At 59.6% G+C, this 16747-nt stretch overlaps 1 protein-coding gene across 4 annotated transcripts in view; it reads left to right on the top strand.

Annotated features, from left to right (window-relative positions):
* GRHL1 (grainyhead like transcription factor 1) overlaps window positions 1-12284 on the top strand; it is a 34091-nt gene extending 21807 nt beyond the window's left edge. For 3 of the 4 annotated variants that reach the window (XM_045844709.1, XM_045844713.1, XM_045844712.1), the window contains exons 9-16: window positions 2957-3115; window positions 3832-3919; window positions 5158-5297; window positions 6226-6263; window positions 7797-7888; window positions 8214-8299; window positions 9458-9522; window positions 10577-12284. In XM_045844709.1, coding sequence (XP_045700665.1) covers window positions 2957-3115; window positions 3832-3919; window positions 5158-5297; window positions 6226-6263; window positions 7797-7888; window positions 8214-8299; window positions 9458-9522; window positions 10577-10691 — 783 coding nt within the window. In that variant the 3' untranslated portion in view covers window positions 10692-12284. The remainder of the gene's footprint in view (window positions 1-2956; window positions 3116-3831; window positions 3920-5157; window positions 5298-6225; window positions 6264-7796; window positions 7889-8213; window positions 8300-9457; window positions 9523-10576) is intronic. The other variant, XM_045844711.1, reaches the window with a different exon arrangement.
* Window positions 12285-16747: the final 4463 nt, after the last annotated feature.

Here is a 16747-nt window from a genome sequence, read left to right as displayed (position 1 = left end):
GTTTTGAACACACGGTCTCCTCCTGTCTCCCCCCCCCCCCGCCGCCTTCTCCCCCCTCGGAGGAGCGAGCGTGCAGAAAGCAGCCGGCTGCACAAACGGCACAGTGCGGCTGCCGCTGTGCTTCCCGGAAGAACCATTGCAGATTAGTTCAAGGTCTTATTTCGTGTCGGTTCCGTGCTTGTGAGCGTTGGGACTGGGAAGTCTTATTGTCTTCCTCTCATTTTCAAACTGAGGCTTGAAAACAAAATCACTTCTCTTGGAAAGTTGTGCGTGCGTGAGTTCTGGCCCAGGAATGAGGCGCCGTCTCGGAAAAGGGGCCGGCGCTGAGTGGGGGGCTGGCGCTGAGCGTCCTCGACCTGCCTGGTGGTTCGTCTCGGTGGTTTTTCTCCCCCGGGGATTTGGGGCAGGAGCATTAGTTACTTGTCTTTTGAGATTTGTATTACAATTGTTTGAATAAAATCAAACTTTTCCTCAAAATCGGTTGCAGGAAGGGACAAAAATGGAAAAGGTCATCTTTTTTCTTTTCTTTCTTTCTTTTTTAATGCTTGATTTTAAAAAATATTTTATTTACTTATTTTTAGAGAGGGAAGGGAGAGAGAAAGAGAGAAACATCAATGTGCGATTGCTGGGGATCATGGCCTGCAACCCAGGCATGTGCCCTGACTGGGAATCAAACTTGTGACACTTTGGTTCGCAGCCTGTGCTCAATCCACTGAGCTACGCCAGCCAGGGCTCTGTTTTTCTTTTGTCTCTTCCATACACTGTCTCCTTAACTCGCATTTCTGAACTGTACGTGAAGTGTTCTTTGAAAGCACACCGTGAAAGCACTAAGTTTTTATAACGGATTTGAAATTTACGTGTGCCACTTTTTGCCTGTGCATCTAGATTTAAGTATTTAAACATTAAATCAATTTGCTTATTAACTGAAAAAAAAATGAGTTACATGGAAAGGAAAATAGCAGGCCAGACCAGGCCACCTGGACCGGGCGCTGTGCTCGGGACCGAGCTGGGGGCCCTGCGGAGAGCGTGGACCCAGCCTGCCGGGCACCCACGGCCTGGCCAGGGAGATGCAGGCGAGCGGCGTAGGGGCGGCCCGCCCTTCCAGTGGGGAGGAAGAGCCAGGAGGTCCGGGTAAAAGGTGGGTTTGGGAAAGAGAGGTAGCAGGGTGTGAAGGGGGGAGTCCTGGATGTGAATGCCGGTCCTGGGCTTTCTACATGAACAGTTTAAAAAGTCTCTCCGTCGAGCCCTGACTGGTGGGGGGCTCAGTGGGTCGGACGTCATCCCGCAAAGTGAAAAGGTTGCCGGTTCAATTCCCTGTCAGGGAACGTGCCTGCGTTGGGGTGTGTGCAAGAGGCAGCCCATCAGCGTTTCTCTCCGTCTCTTTCTCCCTCCCTTCCCCTCTCTCTAAAAATCAATCAATCAATCAATCAAATCTCATTTAAAAAAATCTCTCCGTGTTGCCCTGCTAAAGAAGGGGTGGTGCTGTCTCTCAGGGTTGCGGTGATGTGGAGTGAGACCCTGGGGGTGACGTGCCGGACGGGCCCCACCACACCAGGGCCTCAGTGAGCAGGGTCACTGCTGTGGGCCCCCTGACTCCAGTCTGGGGTGACGGGACATTCTGCGGAGGTGACCAGAGAGGGCTGGGACCAGAGAGGCGGGGCTGGACCACACCTTCGAAGGGTGCCCCGGGAGTGGGGTCTGGGTGGAGAGAGGGAGGGGCAAGATGATCAGTGGATTTCAGATCCGCTGACTTGAATAAGTTCTCAGCCTTTTACGATGCTCTAGGCGTGTCCCAGTGAGCGGCAGCGTACAGACTGCAGCAGGAATAAAGCTGTTTCAGCTTCCAGAGAGCATTCTGTGTGTTTGTGATGATGTATCCTGTTATCTCCTTGCCCTCTTCCCACTCCCTTCTCTTATCTTACGTTGTCCCCCTTTTCTGACTCGATGAAACCGATCCCCGGCTGGGTCTTGGCTCAGCCAGGACGCCCACTCTGCCGCGGGGGATCTGCTCTCGGTTGTCAGGGCTGAGGGGCTGTGGCCCTGGGGTCGGGAAGGTCTCAGGGCTTTGAAATGAGCCAGCCTGGTTCAAAAACTGTAATTCCAGTGACGGCCACTGTGTGGTGCTCGCGCACCAGAGATAAATTCGGAAACCGAGCAGTTGAGCCCTGACAGGTGTGGTGTGGCTCCGTGGTTGGGCGTCTTCCCGCACCGCGACAGGCTGCTGGATTGACTCCTGGTCAGGGCACAGGCCTGGGGTCGAGACACGTGCAAGACGTAACTATCGATGTTTTCCTCCCTCTCTTTCTGCCTCCTTTCCCCTCTCTGCAAGAATAAATAAGTAAAATCTTTTAAAACACTACTAAATAGTTGCACGGGAGCTCGGAAGCGCTGTGACCATGTGTGGGGAGGTTAACATCCAGAACCACAAAGACGGGAGGGAACCGGAGCGTGTTTACCTGCCACGCAAGGGTGTACCTGCGACTCTGTGGTGCCACTTTAGTAAGGCAGCTCACTGAGCACATAAATTCCGGAACATTCGGACACCGGGTGCTGCAGGTGGCACTAAGCAGTGGTACAGACCTAAATGCAGGCAGCTTCCCAGAGAGCTCGGACTGAGTTATAAAACAGCTGCACAGAAACCTGAGCTGTCGGTCCGCATTTCACAGGGACGCCAGGAAAGACAGCTGGCCCGCCGAGGGGGATTCAGGGGGGGTTCTGGAAGCGGAGACGGACGGCATTTCAACGCCACCGCCCAGTGTTCCTTGAAAGCTGCCACTGCCGTGCCTGCAAGTAGCTTTAAAATGAGCCCTTTGTCTTGGCAAATTTTCTTTGAAATGCAGAGCTGCCCCCACGTTGGCAGCAAACCTGAGTGATTTCGAGGAGGACGTCGTCATTTTCACGAGCGGGGCGGGGGTGTCCGCCCCCGCGTCCGGGCTCACGGACCTTCTCCCCGCAGGTGTTCATCTCCGTGAACTGCCTGAGCACAGACTTCTCCTCGCAGAAGGGCGTGAAGGGGCTGCCCCTCAACATCCAGATCGACACCTACAGCTACAGCAACCGCAGCAACAAGCCCGCACACCGCGCCTACTGCCAGATCAAGGTCTTCTGCGACAAGGTGAGGCCGGCGGTCAGGCGGGGCGCTTGGGGCACGGCGGGGCGGGGGCGAGGCGGGCCCTTCCCCGCAGAGGACGACTGGGGTCTTCTCACGAAGTTCACCGTGAACGTAGTGGTTAACGTAAAATAGTACGAGGTCACGTTGTATAGGGAGGAAATACTCGTGTTATTTCCATGGATAAAGGACACTTTGGTGAGCCTGTCTGGTAGGGTCCGGGCGGTGTCTCTCGGCTCCCACGTGCTGCTGGGGCCGCTGCCCGGCCACCTCTGGACTTGGAGCCCCGTCTGCTCAGCCCAGGGAACCTGGGTCGAGACCACCAGGCATCACCCCCCACCCCCGCCACAGCCTGAAAATCGGACGGTGTCTGCGGGACCCCCGGAGCTCGCCTCGCTGTCCCCTCTCCTCAGGGGGTTGCTGTTCGTGGCCTGTGGCCAGGGCCTCAGAAATCCTTCCCCGCATCTTGTGGGGGTCGACGTCTCAGCGGCTCCTGGGTGGGGGTGAACCTGGTCTGTGTCCCTCCGTGATGTCGCAGAGTGAGAGGTGGTTTTAAGAACAGGCTTTTTAGAAGACACGGCTGGGATAAGGCCATGGTGGGTCACGGAATCTGTGTCCACGGAGGAGACGTCCCCACCCCCATCTCAGGGTCAGGGCTGAATATCGTGAAGAGGGTCAGATCCAACCAGTCACGTGTTGTCTCGTCTGGTCTTGACCCGCAGGGAGCCGAACGGAAAATCAGGGACGAAGAACGCAAGCAGAGCAAGAGAAAAGGCAAGTGCACTGACCCCAGCTCCCAGTTGACCGCCTGTAAGTAGCCTGGTGGCCTGCGGCCGTTTCCGACCTTGTCCCTTCAGAGCGGGGCCCAAGGGTTCCGGCGGGAGACGGGAGAGATGGAGGCCATTGCGGGCTCGCTCTGGGGGGGCGGTGGCGTTGCCCCCTTCCCAGATGCAGTACAGAGGGGCGGCCGCGCTAAGTCACATCCTGGGGAGTGCCAGGGAGGAGTCTTGCTTTTCTCCGGAGTTCAGGCTGTTTCGGCCGTTGGGTCTGGCTCAGGTCGCTGCTGCCGTCCTGGAAAGTAGGCCCGTTCCTCCCGAACAGCCGACGGTAACACGGGGACTCGCCTGGACTTTCAGGAGGAACGGCACCCGTGGGAATCCAGGGGGTCTCAGTTCCGAGGGAGCGGTCTTCTCACACATTGTATTCTAGCGTTTGCGGAATCTCTGTTTGGACACTTCGCCACGAAAGTGCGCGCGCTCTCTCCCTCTCTCTCTCTCTCTCTCTCTCTTTTATTCCATGCTCACAAAACCCTGTCTATCTACTAAAAGGAAAAGATGGGGTTCTGTGCCTTGGCGCCTTGTCTGCAGGACTCGGGCTGCTGGCATCCAGCCCACCGGCGCTTAGCCAGGGTCACTCACGGCCGCGGAGGGCCAGCTCCCGAGAGAGTACTCAGGGAGCCGCTGGCTGACCAGGGGGCGCACCCTGGGCGCCGCAGGGCCAGACGGCGGGGCGGGACACAGCCGCTGTGATTTCATGAATGGACACCAGGGCAGGGGCTCGAACTCCGAGTCCCCCCGAGGGTCGAGGGCCGGGTCTGAGGTTGCAGGTGTGAAGGGAAGGTGTGTGTTGGAGGCGGGAGAGGGCACTGCTGTCGGAATGGGAGTTATCTAACGAGGCTGGGGCCGGGGTGGAGTCCCGTCCAGGCTGTGTCTGCGCAGTGACGGTGTTCCAGCCTCTCAGACGAAAGTGCGTTGTGCCTGGCCTGCGTTCCGGATCGAGTGTATGTCCGTGTCTGTGTGTGTGTGTATGTCTGTGTGTGTGTGTGTGTGTGTGTCTAAAGGGAGCGGCCCTCCTCTGATTGGGAGAAGTGCAGTTGGGCTCAGGGCAGTCAGTGCAAACGACGTGCTCCTTGACACGGTTTTCCTGAGCTCGGGTGACGTGACCTGCGTCTCCCAGGGGCCCGGGTCAGCCCTGTCAGCGTGCAGGGACGCGCCGTCGTCCCCTGCGCCCGCAGGCTGCTGACCGTGCCGTCCCCATTGCCTCCCCAGTCGCTGATGCCAAAGTGCCGCTGCTGCCCTCTCACAAGCGGGTGGACATCTCGGTCTTCAAGCCCTCCATCGACCTCGACACCCAGCCCGTGCTCTTCATCCCCGACGTGCACTTCGCCAACCTCCAGCGGGGCCCGCACGTACGTAACCGGGTCCCGGGCGGCCGCGGGGAGGGCAGGCTCCAGACGGACGGGGTTGGGCAGCCGGAAGCCGGAGCTCAGGGAGCCTCGAGCAGCGTCGGGGGTCATCTTGTCGGCCTGTCAGTCGGGGCGGCGGGGCCCCTGCCGCACGGGCTGTGGGGCAGCCGTGACTCGGAAATGCAGCTCTAAGCCCACGAGCCGGACCCTCTGTGCATTTGCTCATTTACACTCGGCTCATTTACAAGAGGCTAGAGTGGCAGGGAGCACAGGCTGGAGTGCGTGGGGTCCGGTGTCCCCCACGAGAAAGAAGGTCATGGCTTTGGTCCCGGGGTCGCCCCTGGTGCACGGACAGCTGTGCCTCGGCAGCCGACCAGCAGGGGCGCCCCGCTCCGAGCAGGGGCGAGGCTGGGCTCCAGGCAGGGTGTGCAGGGACGAGGGCGGGGGGGCCTGACCAGAGCAGCCTGCTCTCGGGCGTCACTTGGCGGGGCCAGCCCGCCATGCAGCGCGCCGCACAGAAGGGTTTTTAGAGTTCTCAGGGGAAGCCGTTGCTGTGCGCTCGGTTCTAATGAGAAGCTTTGGCACATTTCCCTTAAGAAGGTCAAATAATAAGCAGCTTAGGTTTTGGGGGTCCCCAGCCTCTGTCGTGATTCCTCCGCTCTGCGGTCTGTGGTGCCCGAGCGGGCTAGCAGCTCGGCAGGGGAGGGGGGCGTGGGCTCCACTCAGGTGGGCTCGGGGCCGCCAGGCTGGGGGCCACCAGGCTGGGGGGGAGCCCGGGCCGGTCGGAGGCCTCTGAGGGTCCGGTCAGTGAGAAACCAGGCCACCGGGCGGTGAGTGAGCTCGGTCGGGTCCGTCTTCTTCGGGAAGCGTCCGGCGGTGGTCTGACATGTTTGGAGCGCACACACGAAAAGCAACCTGTTTTTGTTCTCAGGTCCTCCCCATTGCCCCAGAAGAACTGGAGGGTGAAGGGTAAGACTTGTCTTGTTTTCTCTTAATAAGTCTTCTTACTTTGAAACCATCTGAAACTTGCAGAACAGCGGCAAGTTCAGTGCAGAGAACTCGGTTCTCCCCGAGCCAGTGGTGCCTGGGCCCAGCAGCCCCGTGTCCTTGGGGCGTGTTCCCTGCGACCGACCAGGGCCGCTCTGCCGCCCGCAGTCCAGAGTGGGGCACGGACCCCAAGGCACTGCTGCGGCAGCCCTGGCGCATGCCCCCCTCGTGGTGCCAGCTGTTCCCCGTGACGGCGTCGGGTCTGAAAGGGCCTGGCCATGTGTTTAGGGGCCGTTTCTCCCTCAGCTCCGTCGGCCCCCTGAGCTGAGGGTCTGAGGATTACCAGCCAGTTGATCTGTAGAGCGTCCCGCAGTCTGGGTCCGTCCATTGCTGCCTTGTGCTTCGATCCGGTTCAGTTCGGTTCCATGAGGCATCTGGGCAGGAGTGTCCGTCTTCTCTGTGTCTTGCCCGTCCACCCCGTCACTAACGGGGTCCCCCTGCTGTCTCGGTGAAGGTGACGTCACCGGGCTTCTCTGCGGCGAGGTCACGCTCGCTCTCTCCGTCTGTGGGGAAGGCGCTCTGCAGCTTCCCGAACGTCTCACCCCTCGTCCGGCTTGCGATTTGCTCATTTACTGGTGTCAGTGTGGGCTCGTAGCTCCCAGTTTCCTAGGCAGCGAGCTGGAGTCCGGTGCTGCCACTCGCCTTGCTTTCTGGCTCGCCCGCACTGACCCTCCCTCACAGCGGCGGCGCCCGCTGTGTCAGCCTGTGACGGCCGGCCATGCCCGCGCCAACCCTTCCTCCCCTTCCTCCCCTTCCTCGCTCTCCTTCTGCGCCTGGTCTGCCACCCCTCGTTCCCCTGCACCGACCCCTGAGTGTGCACCCTCCGGGGCCATGTGCCAGCACCGTCCCCGAAGTCTGCTCCCTGGTCCCTTTTCCCCGGGGGTCCTGGAGCCCCTACCCCCCCCCCCCGCGACCACTGCACTCACGCCTCCCAGGTTCCCTGATGCCCACGACAGAGAATCCAAGGCCCTTAGAGCCGGGTGGTCGAGAAACCGAGCCCGAGAGCCCGCCCGCCCCGCTGGCGTGGGCTTCCTGGGGATCGGTCGGCCTCTGCCCGCCTGGCTCTGCGTGTCCCTGCTCACACTCCCTCCATCCCTTGGCACGCCCGTGCTCTGCCGGCACCTTTACATGCGTTTCCAATTCCACCTCCTCCGTGAAAGCGTTCCCAAAGAGGAGCTGTTGGTTCTGGGAGGGCAGCGTAAGCCGGTGTCAGAGCAAGGGGGGGTGCGTCTGGCCGGCCGCCTGGGGGGGCCCCCGGCCCTGCCCCTGAGCGGCGGGGCCCTGGTCAGCCCCATCTTCCTCTGGGCCTCAGGTCGGCGCCCACAAGGTAAGGAAGCTGGAGCAGGTACAGGACGGAGGGCGTTTTAAGTCTAAAGCTCAGTGACGTACCCCGAGTCTCTCCGTTCCTGCGAGGACCTTCGGTGGCAGTCACTGATCGCGCCTTTGCTCCTGCAGGCTGACCTTGAAAAGGGGGCCCTTCGGATCCGAGGACGACTTTGTGATCCAGACCCCTGCCAAGCTGGCCCGGACGGAAGAACCGAAGAGAGGTGTGTTGGCTGGTTTCCTGGGGGCAGCTCTCACTGGGAAGCAGCTGTGCATCTGTCAGATGCGTAAATGGCTCAGACCGATCCCACCCAGTTTGACCTCCTGACTACTTTTGCATCGGACCGGCCCGGGCGTGGGCTGGAGCGCCCTGCCGGCAGAGTTCCTCGGGCCAGGCATTGCACCGGGGCGGGTACCACCCTCGGGGTGGATGGACGGACGCCCCTCTTTGCTCTGCCTGGCACCCGGGGTCCATTTGCTTGTTTTGCTCCCCTGAGTAAACTGCGTCCTTCTTTCTTGTCCGCCCCCCCCCGCCCCCGACGGGATCAGTGCTGCTCTACGTGCGCAAGGAGTCGGAAGAGGTCTTCGACGCCCTGATGCTCAGGAGCCCGTCTCTGAAGGGCCTGGTGGAGGCGGTGAGTGTGCGCCGTGTGACGCCCCTTGAACTGGAGCCCCACCGAGCAGGTTCCATGGGCCGCGCCCCCCCCCCCATGGTCTCTGTTGTCCTGACCCCTCTGGGGCCCCTGTGGCCCCCAGTGGGGGGTCAGGGACGGGGGTGCTCCTCCCAGGCGGTGAGACACGGAACTGCTCTGTCCTCCCGTAACCCCACATCTGGAATTCACAGCTGCGTGGTGCTGGGCACACCGGGACCCTCCCGTCTGCCTGTGGGGTGTGCGGGGAGAGTCTCGCTGTACTGAGCGGGGGGGTCGGCGGGGGGGGCCTGCGGGTCAGAGAGGCCGCCCGCTCTCTAAGAGCGAACGGAGCTGGTTCAAACCCTCCCGACTCCAGAGTGAGGCCTTTGTGTGCGTGATCGGAGTGAGTGCCTGTGACCTGGTGGGTGGGTGTCACTCTGCTTTGTGGGCACCTGTGGGACGTGCAACACGGAGAGCGAACCCGGGGGAAACGGTGGACTTCAGCTCGTGGGGTTGCGGCAGCGCTGGCCCCGCCCCCCCACAGCAGGAGTGCGCCCGCCACACCCGTGTGCACCACACCCGAGTGCAGGGCCGGCGTACAACCGGGGTGCGTGGGGGGCGGCCGGCGAGCACCCCTGTGCTCCCTGCGCAGATCTTTGGTGAATTACGGCCGCTCTGTGGCCCTCCCCAGGGCGCTTCGGTCGGCGGGAGGGTCGTTCCGTAAACCGAAAGGTCGTGGGTCTGATCCCCAGTCAAGGCACGTGCCTGGGTTTCGTGTTCCGTCCCAGTCGGGGCGTGTACAGGAGGCAGCTGATGGATGTTTCTCTCTCTCTCACTCCCCCCCGCCCCCACTTCCTTCCTCTGCCTCTGGAATACAGAAATTTTTTAAAAACTGTTCTGTAAAATATTACTTGAAAACTGTGACTATGTAATCAGCGGCGGACGCCTGTAAACTAGGGGGGCATAGAGCCCCTGATCCCAGCCCCCACGGAAGGCAGGCGCCGCCCCTCCCCCGGTGCGGGCTGGGGCGCCCGTGCGCCTTTGCGCATGCGCACTGCTGCAGAGCGGAGCCGAGCGGCTGCCCCACCCCCATATCGATGCCGTTTGCGTGTTAAAGCCATCGGCGCGACCTTCCGTGATTGTTTTTCATTGCTCTTCCAGATCTCCGACAAATACGACGTTCCCCACGACAAGATCGGGAAGATATTCAAGAAGTGTAAGAAAGGGTGAGTTCTGCCCGCTGCCCGCTGCCCGCCCGAGGCTGGCGTCTCACGGCTCCCTGCCGCCCTCGCGCATCGGCGCCCCGTCTGGAAACAGACGGGGATGCGAGAGCGTGCTCCCTCCTACATCGGCCCCTCGATCGCCGTTCTCAGACGTCCTCCTGGGCTTTCTCTCAAGTAAAACCTCCCTCGTGGGTCCTCCCATGCGCGGCAGCGGTGGTGTGGCGCCGAGCCCCAGAGCCCACTGGGAGACGTGCGCCCACGCCAGCCGGCGCTGCCCCTTGCGAGTGGCCCTCTGCGGTGGGCGCCACCGTGCAGAGCTGGCGGTCGCGGCTGCGCAGGCCCAGAGCCTGAGGCTCGCCGGAGACCAGGCCTGGTCAGTGCGGAGGCCTTGGAGTCGGGCTGAGTCCCGACCAGCTGCAGGGCCGGGGCTCCTGCCGCCCCGCACTCCTGCCTGGGGCCCCGTTTTCGGCCCCAGGGCAGCGCACCCTCCTCCAGAAATTAACCCATTTAGTTCCGTTTTGTCTGAGTGTCTGTGCTGTTCGGCACATGTACGAAAGGCATCATCGTGTAAACTCAAAGCCCGATGGGAACCTTGTAGACGGGCCCCGGGGGGCAGGGCTGGGCCTGGCGGTGGTTCGCCGGCACTTGGGGGATAAGGTGCCGGGAAGGCCGTCTGTGGGGGGCTGTGGCTTCAGACAGGTGAACGTCACCGACGTGCCTGCTGAAGCCGGGCCGGGGAAGGGCTGCTCCTGCGCCCTCCCGCGTTTATCGCCGTGGCCGCTGTCTGCTGGGTGATCCCTCCGTGCTGACCCAGAACAGGGAGCACGCCGGCGTGTTCTGCTACACACATGCGCCTCGCTGTCACCAGCACTTTACCTTGTTTAAGCCTCACCGTGGCCTCGTGGGACAGGCACGGTTATCGTCCCCCCATCACAGTTGGGGACAGCGAGGCTCAGCGAGTGCCTCACACGTCACAGCTAGTGAGTGGCGGGGCCCGCGAATCCGGCCTGGCCCCGGAGTGGGCGGGACTGAGCGCCTCTGTCTGCCCCCCCTCCAGGATCCTGGTCAACATGGACGACAACATCGTGAAGCACTACTCCAACGAGGACACCTTCCAGCTGCAGATGGAGGAGGTGGGCGGGTCCTACAGGCTCACCCTCACGGAGATCTGAGGCCGGCCCGGCCCCCGGGTGCCCACGAGTTCAGCGAAGGTGTCACATAGGTCCCGTTGTTGGCGAAGCCGTCCGGTCGCCGGTTAGCCGCCTTCCAAACACACGGGCACCAGTGGGAGGGTCTCCTCTCCACTGGGAGCCACGCCAGGTGTGGAGACGGCGGTGTGCCGATGACGCACCCCCACGGACTGTTACTACATTTTTCTGATACAGATACTTAGGGTTAAAGTGAAAACCTCATTCCGACACTTAACAGACTCTCTGGGAACCTGTAGGATGTCTGCTGTTATTTATAAGAGTATTTTTATCACAGGTTACATGCAATATTATCTTGGACTGGATTCAGGTGACTTGACTATTCAGGTGACTAGCACAGTGGTCAGGCTGAGAACACGGGGCCGCTCCCTCGCCCCATGGCCGCCGGCCTGCTGGCCCACGCGCCTGGGCAAGGGCGGTGGGCGTGGCTTTCAGGGGCTTCGCGCCCTGGCCTGAGCTCAGCCTGACCGCCTGCCTCGGGCTAGCGGGAGCGGCGTCCCAGGAACACAAGGTCCACCCTTCCTCCCTTAGCCTCCGTCACTCCCCAGATGTTTACTCAAAGACAGCGTGTCACTGAGTCTTCTCTCGCTACTGTCTTAACTCAGCGACTGCCTTCCGAAGAACTCCAGTGGGCGCCCGCGTGAGTCAGTGACGCGGGCGCTCCAGGGTCCATGAGTGCAATACATTCTCGAAGGCCGGTGTCTGTAAATGTGTACATACACACCCGATGAATAGATAATATATAAACACAGCGTCCGTGCCCACGCGGTGGGGAGCCGCGGTGGGAACCTCCTTGGGGACGTTGCCCCGGTGAAAGGTTATTTTTGGCAGCGGCCCCAAGGCAGACCGGAACCCAAAACCCGCCAGATCGCCCCTCTGCGGCCGCCGTTCCGCAGCCCGACCGGGCCTTCCTTCCCCGGCCACAGGTTCTGTTGGCTTCTGAGAGTGTCGGTTCTGGGTCTCTGCACTGTGCAACAAATGAAGTAAAGGGAAGCGCTGCTGCGACTCCCGTGCACCCTGTGCGCCGTGTGCGCGGACACACGGGCCCGTGGGCGAGTCACACGCGCCCAACGCAGTGAGCGGACGGCCACTGCTGCAGGGCAGGGGCGGGGCCCGCAGGGCACCCCGGCCATCCCGCTGGGGGCGGGGCCTGCCTGCCCTGCGTCGGAGACCCCGCCCCTTAGCCGTCGGGTGCACGGCACCTGCAGGACACGCGCGTGGGTTCGCGAGCCTGGGCCACCGTGGCGGGGAGCCCTCCGTGCACACGCTCCCACACGGGAACTGCTGGAAAGCGCCGTCTTCTGACATGAATCACGGGTGTCTTCAGGTTCAGGGAGCTTGTTCGAGAGAGGAGGGTGGGTAGCTACATTCTCATGTTAACGTATCCTGTGAAGTGTGTGAACTGAATCGCTGGCTTTCTAAGATAAGATATGGGACACGGGTCGTATAACAACATTTTCTATTTTGTTTTACGAAGTTGATTTTGTTATTGTTTTTCATGGCATCCTTGAAGATGTATTTTAAGCCAAAGGGATTAAATTTTATATGTCTATTTCATAATCTGTCATTTCCCGTTACTCGGTGTGAATGGACCTTTCCTTGGTTCGTTGGGCAGATTTTGAGGTTGTGAAATGGTACGGCCGAAGGGGATCTCCTAGCACCCTCCCCTTCCTCCCCAGCACGCACCCTCAGGTCTCCTCCGAGCCTCAGTTTCCCCTCACAGGTGTCCGAAACGACCCAAGCACTTGTTCGGGTGGGGAGCCCTCCGTCATGCCCCCGTTACAGAAGTTTGGCCCCTGACGCTGCGGATGAATGCCGTTAGACCAGAGCCCTTGGTGTTCTTGGTTTTCAAAAGCATAGCAAAGTGGATTGAAACCCTACCAGCAATGTTTTGTTTCGTCAGAATTTCTAAATCAAACAGCTCCTGTGAGCACATCCAGGTCATCTGGGGCTTAACTGTGATAGACATGGCAACATACTGGGTTGGCCGAAAAGTTCGCTTAGTTTTTTTCCCAAAAAATAGGAGATGCATTTTTCATTTTCACCATTAACTTTACTGATTTGGATATTCTGAGTATGTCCACGCTCTCCCGCTGTTGGCCTCCAGTGGGTAGAGGCCGGGGTGCTGCTAAACATCTTCCAGTGCACAGGACAGCGCACGGCAGAGAGTTATTTGGCCAAAATGTCAATAGTACCAAGAAACTCTGCAAGCCACTTTTGGCAGGTTCAATCAGTCACAGCACCTGCTCCACACACTGCACACGTCTTTTTCTGCGTTTCAGTTGCGTTTTTACCTTCCTCGAAATAATGAAGTATAATCCACCAAAAATGTTGTGTATCTTCTTCCGTCGTCAATATTAAAATGGCTGCGCAAAAAATTCACCAAGTTTTTCTTAAGCGCACGCTGATAGGGCAGCTGTCACAATGCACTAACAAAACTGTCTCAAAGTTAAAGACAGCTGAGCACTACTAGAGACGGTGTACAGAAAAAACCTAAATGAACTTTCTGGCCAGGCCCAGTATTTCTAACAAATAAATGAAATAAGCTCCTCAGTAGACTTCCCACGACAATCTGTGTCTGTTTCACCCTGACCCTTGGGCCTCAAGTCAAGAATCCTCGAGGGGGCGCTCTTGGCCTCTCAGCTGTCCTCTCCAGGGGCCCTGCCCAGGCTCTGCTATTGCCAAGGTCACGGGTAGCTCCCGGGTTCCCTCACACCTGCTGCCTCCCCGACTCCTGCTGCATTTCTCTCTCCCTTTATCAGCTCCTAATTTCTGCCTCAAAACTTGGCTTTCCCCTGGAGCAGGGGGCTCCTATGGCCTCCCAGCGGGCAGCCCCAGGCCCCTTCTCCCAGCATCCAGCGCTCCAGGTGTGACCAGAGGGAGCCCTGCCGGCTCTCCCCACGCCTCTCGTGTCCCTGGACCACTGGCACCCAGCCCAGCCCTGGCTCCGTGGCAGATGCCGGGTGTGGCTGGGTCCTGACTAGGGGGTCGGTGCCGCTGAGCCCACTCACCAGCCGGGCATCGCAGGGAGGATGGGGAAGTAAGCAGCTCAGCGAGGAGTCTGAGCAGGGCCGTGGCCCGCGAGCCGCGGAGCAGGAAGCGTCTCTCGCTAGGCAGCAGGCAGTGGAGCTGAAGTCCCTACCCCAGGCTCGGGAAACGCTGGTTTCCGGGGCCCATGAGACCTCGGGAAGGAGCCCCCGGGGCAGGCGAATGAGGACCCGCAGGTGAGCCAGCGGACTGCACCTGGGCAGGACTGCGGCGTGTGCTACCCGTTGTGACCGCCATACCCCCGAGGTCTCCCCTTTTTGGGAGCATGTGAGTGTCGCCCAGTATTAGCAACGTCTGCATCTCACCGGCAAGTGCTGACCCGCGTGAGCGAACAGGGGCCACCCAGACCGTCAGTGGAGCTGGGTCTTGCCCTCTCCCTCCCCCTCCCCCCTCCCCAGGGACCCAGGGGCAGTCCCCGTGGGCGGGAGGTGACAGCCGGTGGTCTCCTCTGCTCTGGTTCCGGCTCACGCACACATGCCCCCTTGGTCCTGAATTTTAGCCAGCACCCCCTTCGAATCTCCTAGTCAAAGGTTAATTTTATCGTGAATGTACCACACGCTAAGGAAAAAGCAGAGGCCACCGGGAGGAATGTCAGAGCTCCGTGAGACCTTTCCTCCGAGGGAAACATTCCTGCCGTGCAGTCTCATGGCCCAGAGATAACCTTTGATAATTCCTCCCAGCTGTGCAGACGCCAGCACACTCTTCCCACTGTTCTGCAAGCCGCGTCCTGCCTTTTTTTTTTTTTTTTTTTTTAATGTTCCCATTTATCTCTCTCCCTTGGACCTGGTTTCTCTTGAATGGCTGTTTCGAACCCCGGTACACGGGTAGAATCCCCTGAGCAGTGCCCTGATCGCTGCAGAACACGCGCCCACACCTGTCCTCAGGTATCTATAAGGGGAAATTACGAGGTGTTCTCGGCAGAAGCATGCTGAGTCTAAGACCACCTTCCGTATCCTGTAGACGGGGCCAAGTGCCCGCCCCACGCGGGCCGGTTCGCACGCCCACCCACTGAGTGTGCGTCTGTCTCCTGACATCGCACCACGTTGGTCTGCGTTTGTTCCCCTGCCTGCGTGAAGTGCAACTTCATGGTCAGCGGCCGTTCTGTGAACTCGTGTGTGTGTGTAGCCTTGAAAAAATGGTCTGCTCATCGTCCCGATGTCTTGCTTCTTAAGCACATCAGTCCAGGGCAGTTCGACTCCCATCCCTGCCGTAGCGTGTGCTGAATTCTGCCAGGCGCTGGGTCACCCCATGAATCCTCACCGGGTCCCGTGGAGGGGGGAGGTCGCCCCGTGTCTCAGATGACACTCAGGCTCGGGAGACCACTCCTCGAAGAGGGGACAAGCACGCCCAACCCCAAAGCCCCACTCCTTTCCACGCCTCCGTGCTGTGTCCATGAAGATGCTCTTTCTGGGGTGACCGATGGCCTCCCCGCTCTCCTCCAGTCTCCCTAGAAAACACGTGGTCGGTGCCTCGGTTTGGAACAAGATGCTCCACACCCTCTCTCCTCAGGGAAAGGCAAGCTCAACACAGGAAGGTGCCATTACACAGCGACTCAGATGACAGAACCCAGGACACCAGCGGCACCGAGTGCCGGGGAGACACCGGCCGCCACAGGAACTGGGGGGGGGGGGGCGGGGAGGATGCACCCTGTGGGGGCCACGCCAGGAGACGGCTCAGCAGCCTCTTACAAAACTGGACAGACTTTGCCCTCAGAAGGCTGGCAACACAGGGGAAGCCTGCAACATACGTGACCACATTTAACTCCAAACGTGGAATATTGTGTGTGTATGGCCTGCGGTGGAAAAGCCCAGGGCGGGAGTGAGTCAGCACAGAGAAGGTGACATTTAACTCGGTCCGGGGAGAATGGGGGGAACGACTCGGGAGCAGGTAGAATTTCCCGGCAGTCGCTGCCTCACCCCGTAAGCCGTCTTGCTGGGCGGCCCGTTGACCGTGAACACCAGCAAGAGGACATCAGCCGGTCCCATCCTCTAATTCAGGGCTGTCCAACAGAACTTTCAACAATAATAAGAATGTTCTAGAGCAGTCCTGTCCAACGTGGTGACCCTCAGCCACATGTACCGAGTGGCTAATAAGACGAAGGAACTTAATTTTTAATTCTACTCACTCTAAATTTACATTTCAAGGACCAAGGTCACATGTGTTTAGGGACCCCTGTGTAAGAGGACAGCACAGCTCTAGCTGGTCGCCCTCCGCAGAGGTGGGGGAGTCCAGGATCGGCCTGGCGAGGGGACGGCAGGCCGGCCTCCTCCGCAGGTGCTCTCTGGGCGTGTCCACGGCACGGACGGGCGAAGGGGCGGAAGCACGAACAGGGCGGAGCCCTCCCAGGGGCCCGTCACCCATCCAGCTGGTTCAGCTCTTCACGGCCCCCCTTCCTAGTGAGCCTGCCGTCGATGAACGCTGCGCTGGGAATCAAGGCTTCGCCTGGAGGAGGCGAGATGCGTTGATGGCTCTCGGGGCTGAATTAAGATTGTAGGGACCTCCGAGCACTGGAAACATTGTGGTGCCCTACACTACGTCATGTGTTACTCAAAACGAAAGTAATGCTCAACTATAAAACCTTGAGATTGCAATGCAAATGGCATTCTAAATTTTTCCATCATGATGATGTCAATGTTTTAATATATATATATAATCAGCCCTGGCTGATGTAGCTCAGTGCATTGAACATGGGTCTGTGAACCAAACAGTCACCAGTTCGATTCCCAGTCAGGGCACATGCCTGAGTTGTGGGCCAGGTCCCCAGTGGGGGCCACAGGAGAGTCAACCACACACTGATGTTTCTCTCCCTCTCTTTCTCCCTTCCCCTCTCTCTAAAAATAAATAAAATCTTTTTAAAAATCAAATTGCTTCTTTTAACCATCACTGTGTTCCTTCTTCAGGGCCACTGAGATAGGAGAAGAAATTTGGTGGGACTTCTGTGAAAGCTCCTTAGGTAGTGTGATGTCAAGACG

Source organism: Phyllostomus hastatus, unplaced genomic scaffold (genome assembly GCF_019186645.2).
Source record: "Phyllostomus hastatus isolate PE091 unplaced genomic scaffold, TTU_PhHast_1.1 phas_contig_402, whole genome shotgun sequence".
Taxonomy (NCBI): domain Eukaryota; kingdom Metazoa; phylum Chordata; class Mammalia; order Chiroptera; family Phyllostomidae; genus Phyllostomus; species Phyllostomus hastatus.
The sequence above is the reverse complement of the archived record's forward strand: the minus strand, read 5'-3'. Positions and strand labels throughout refer to the sequence as shown.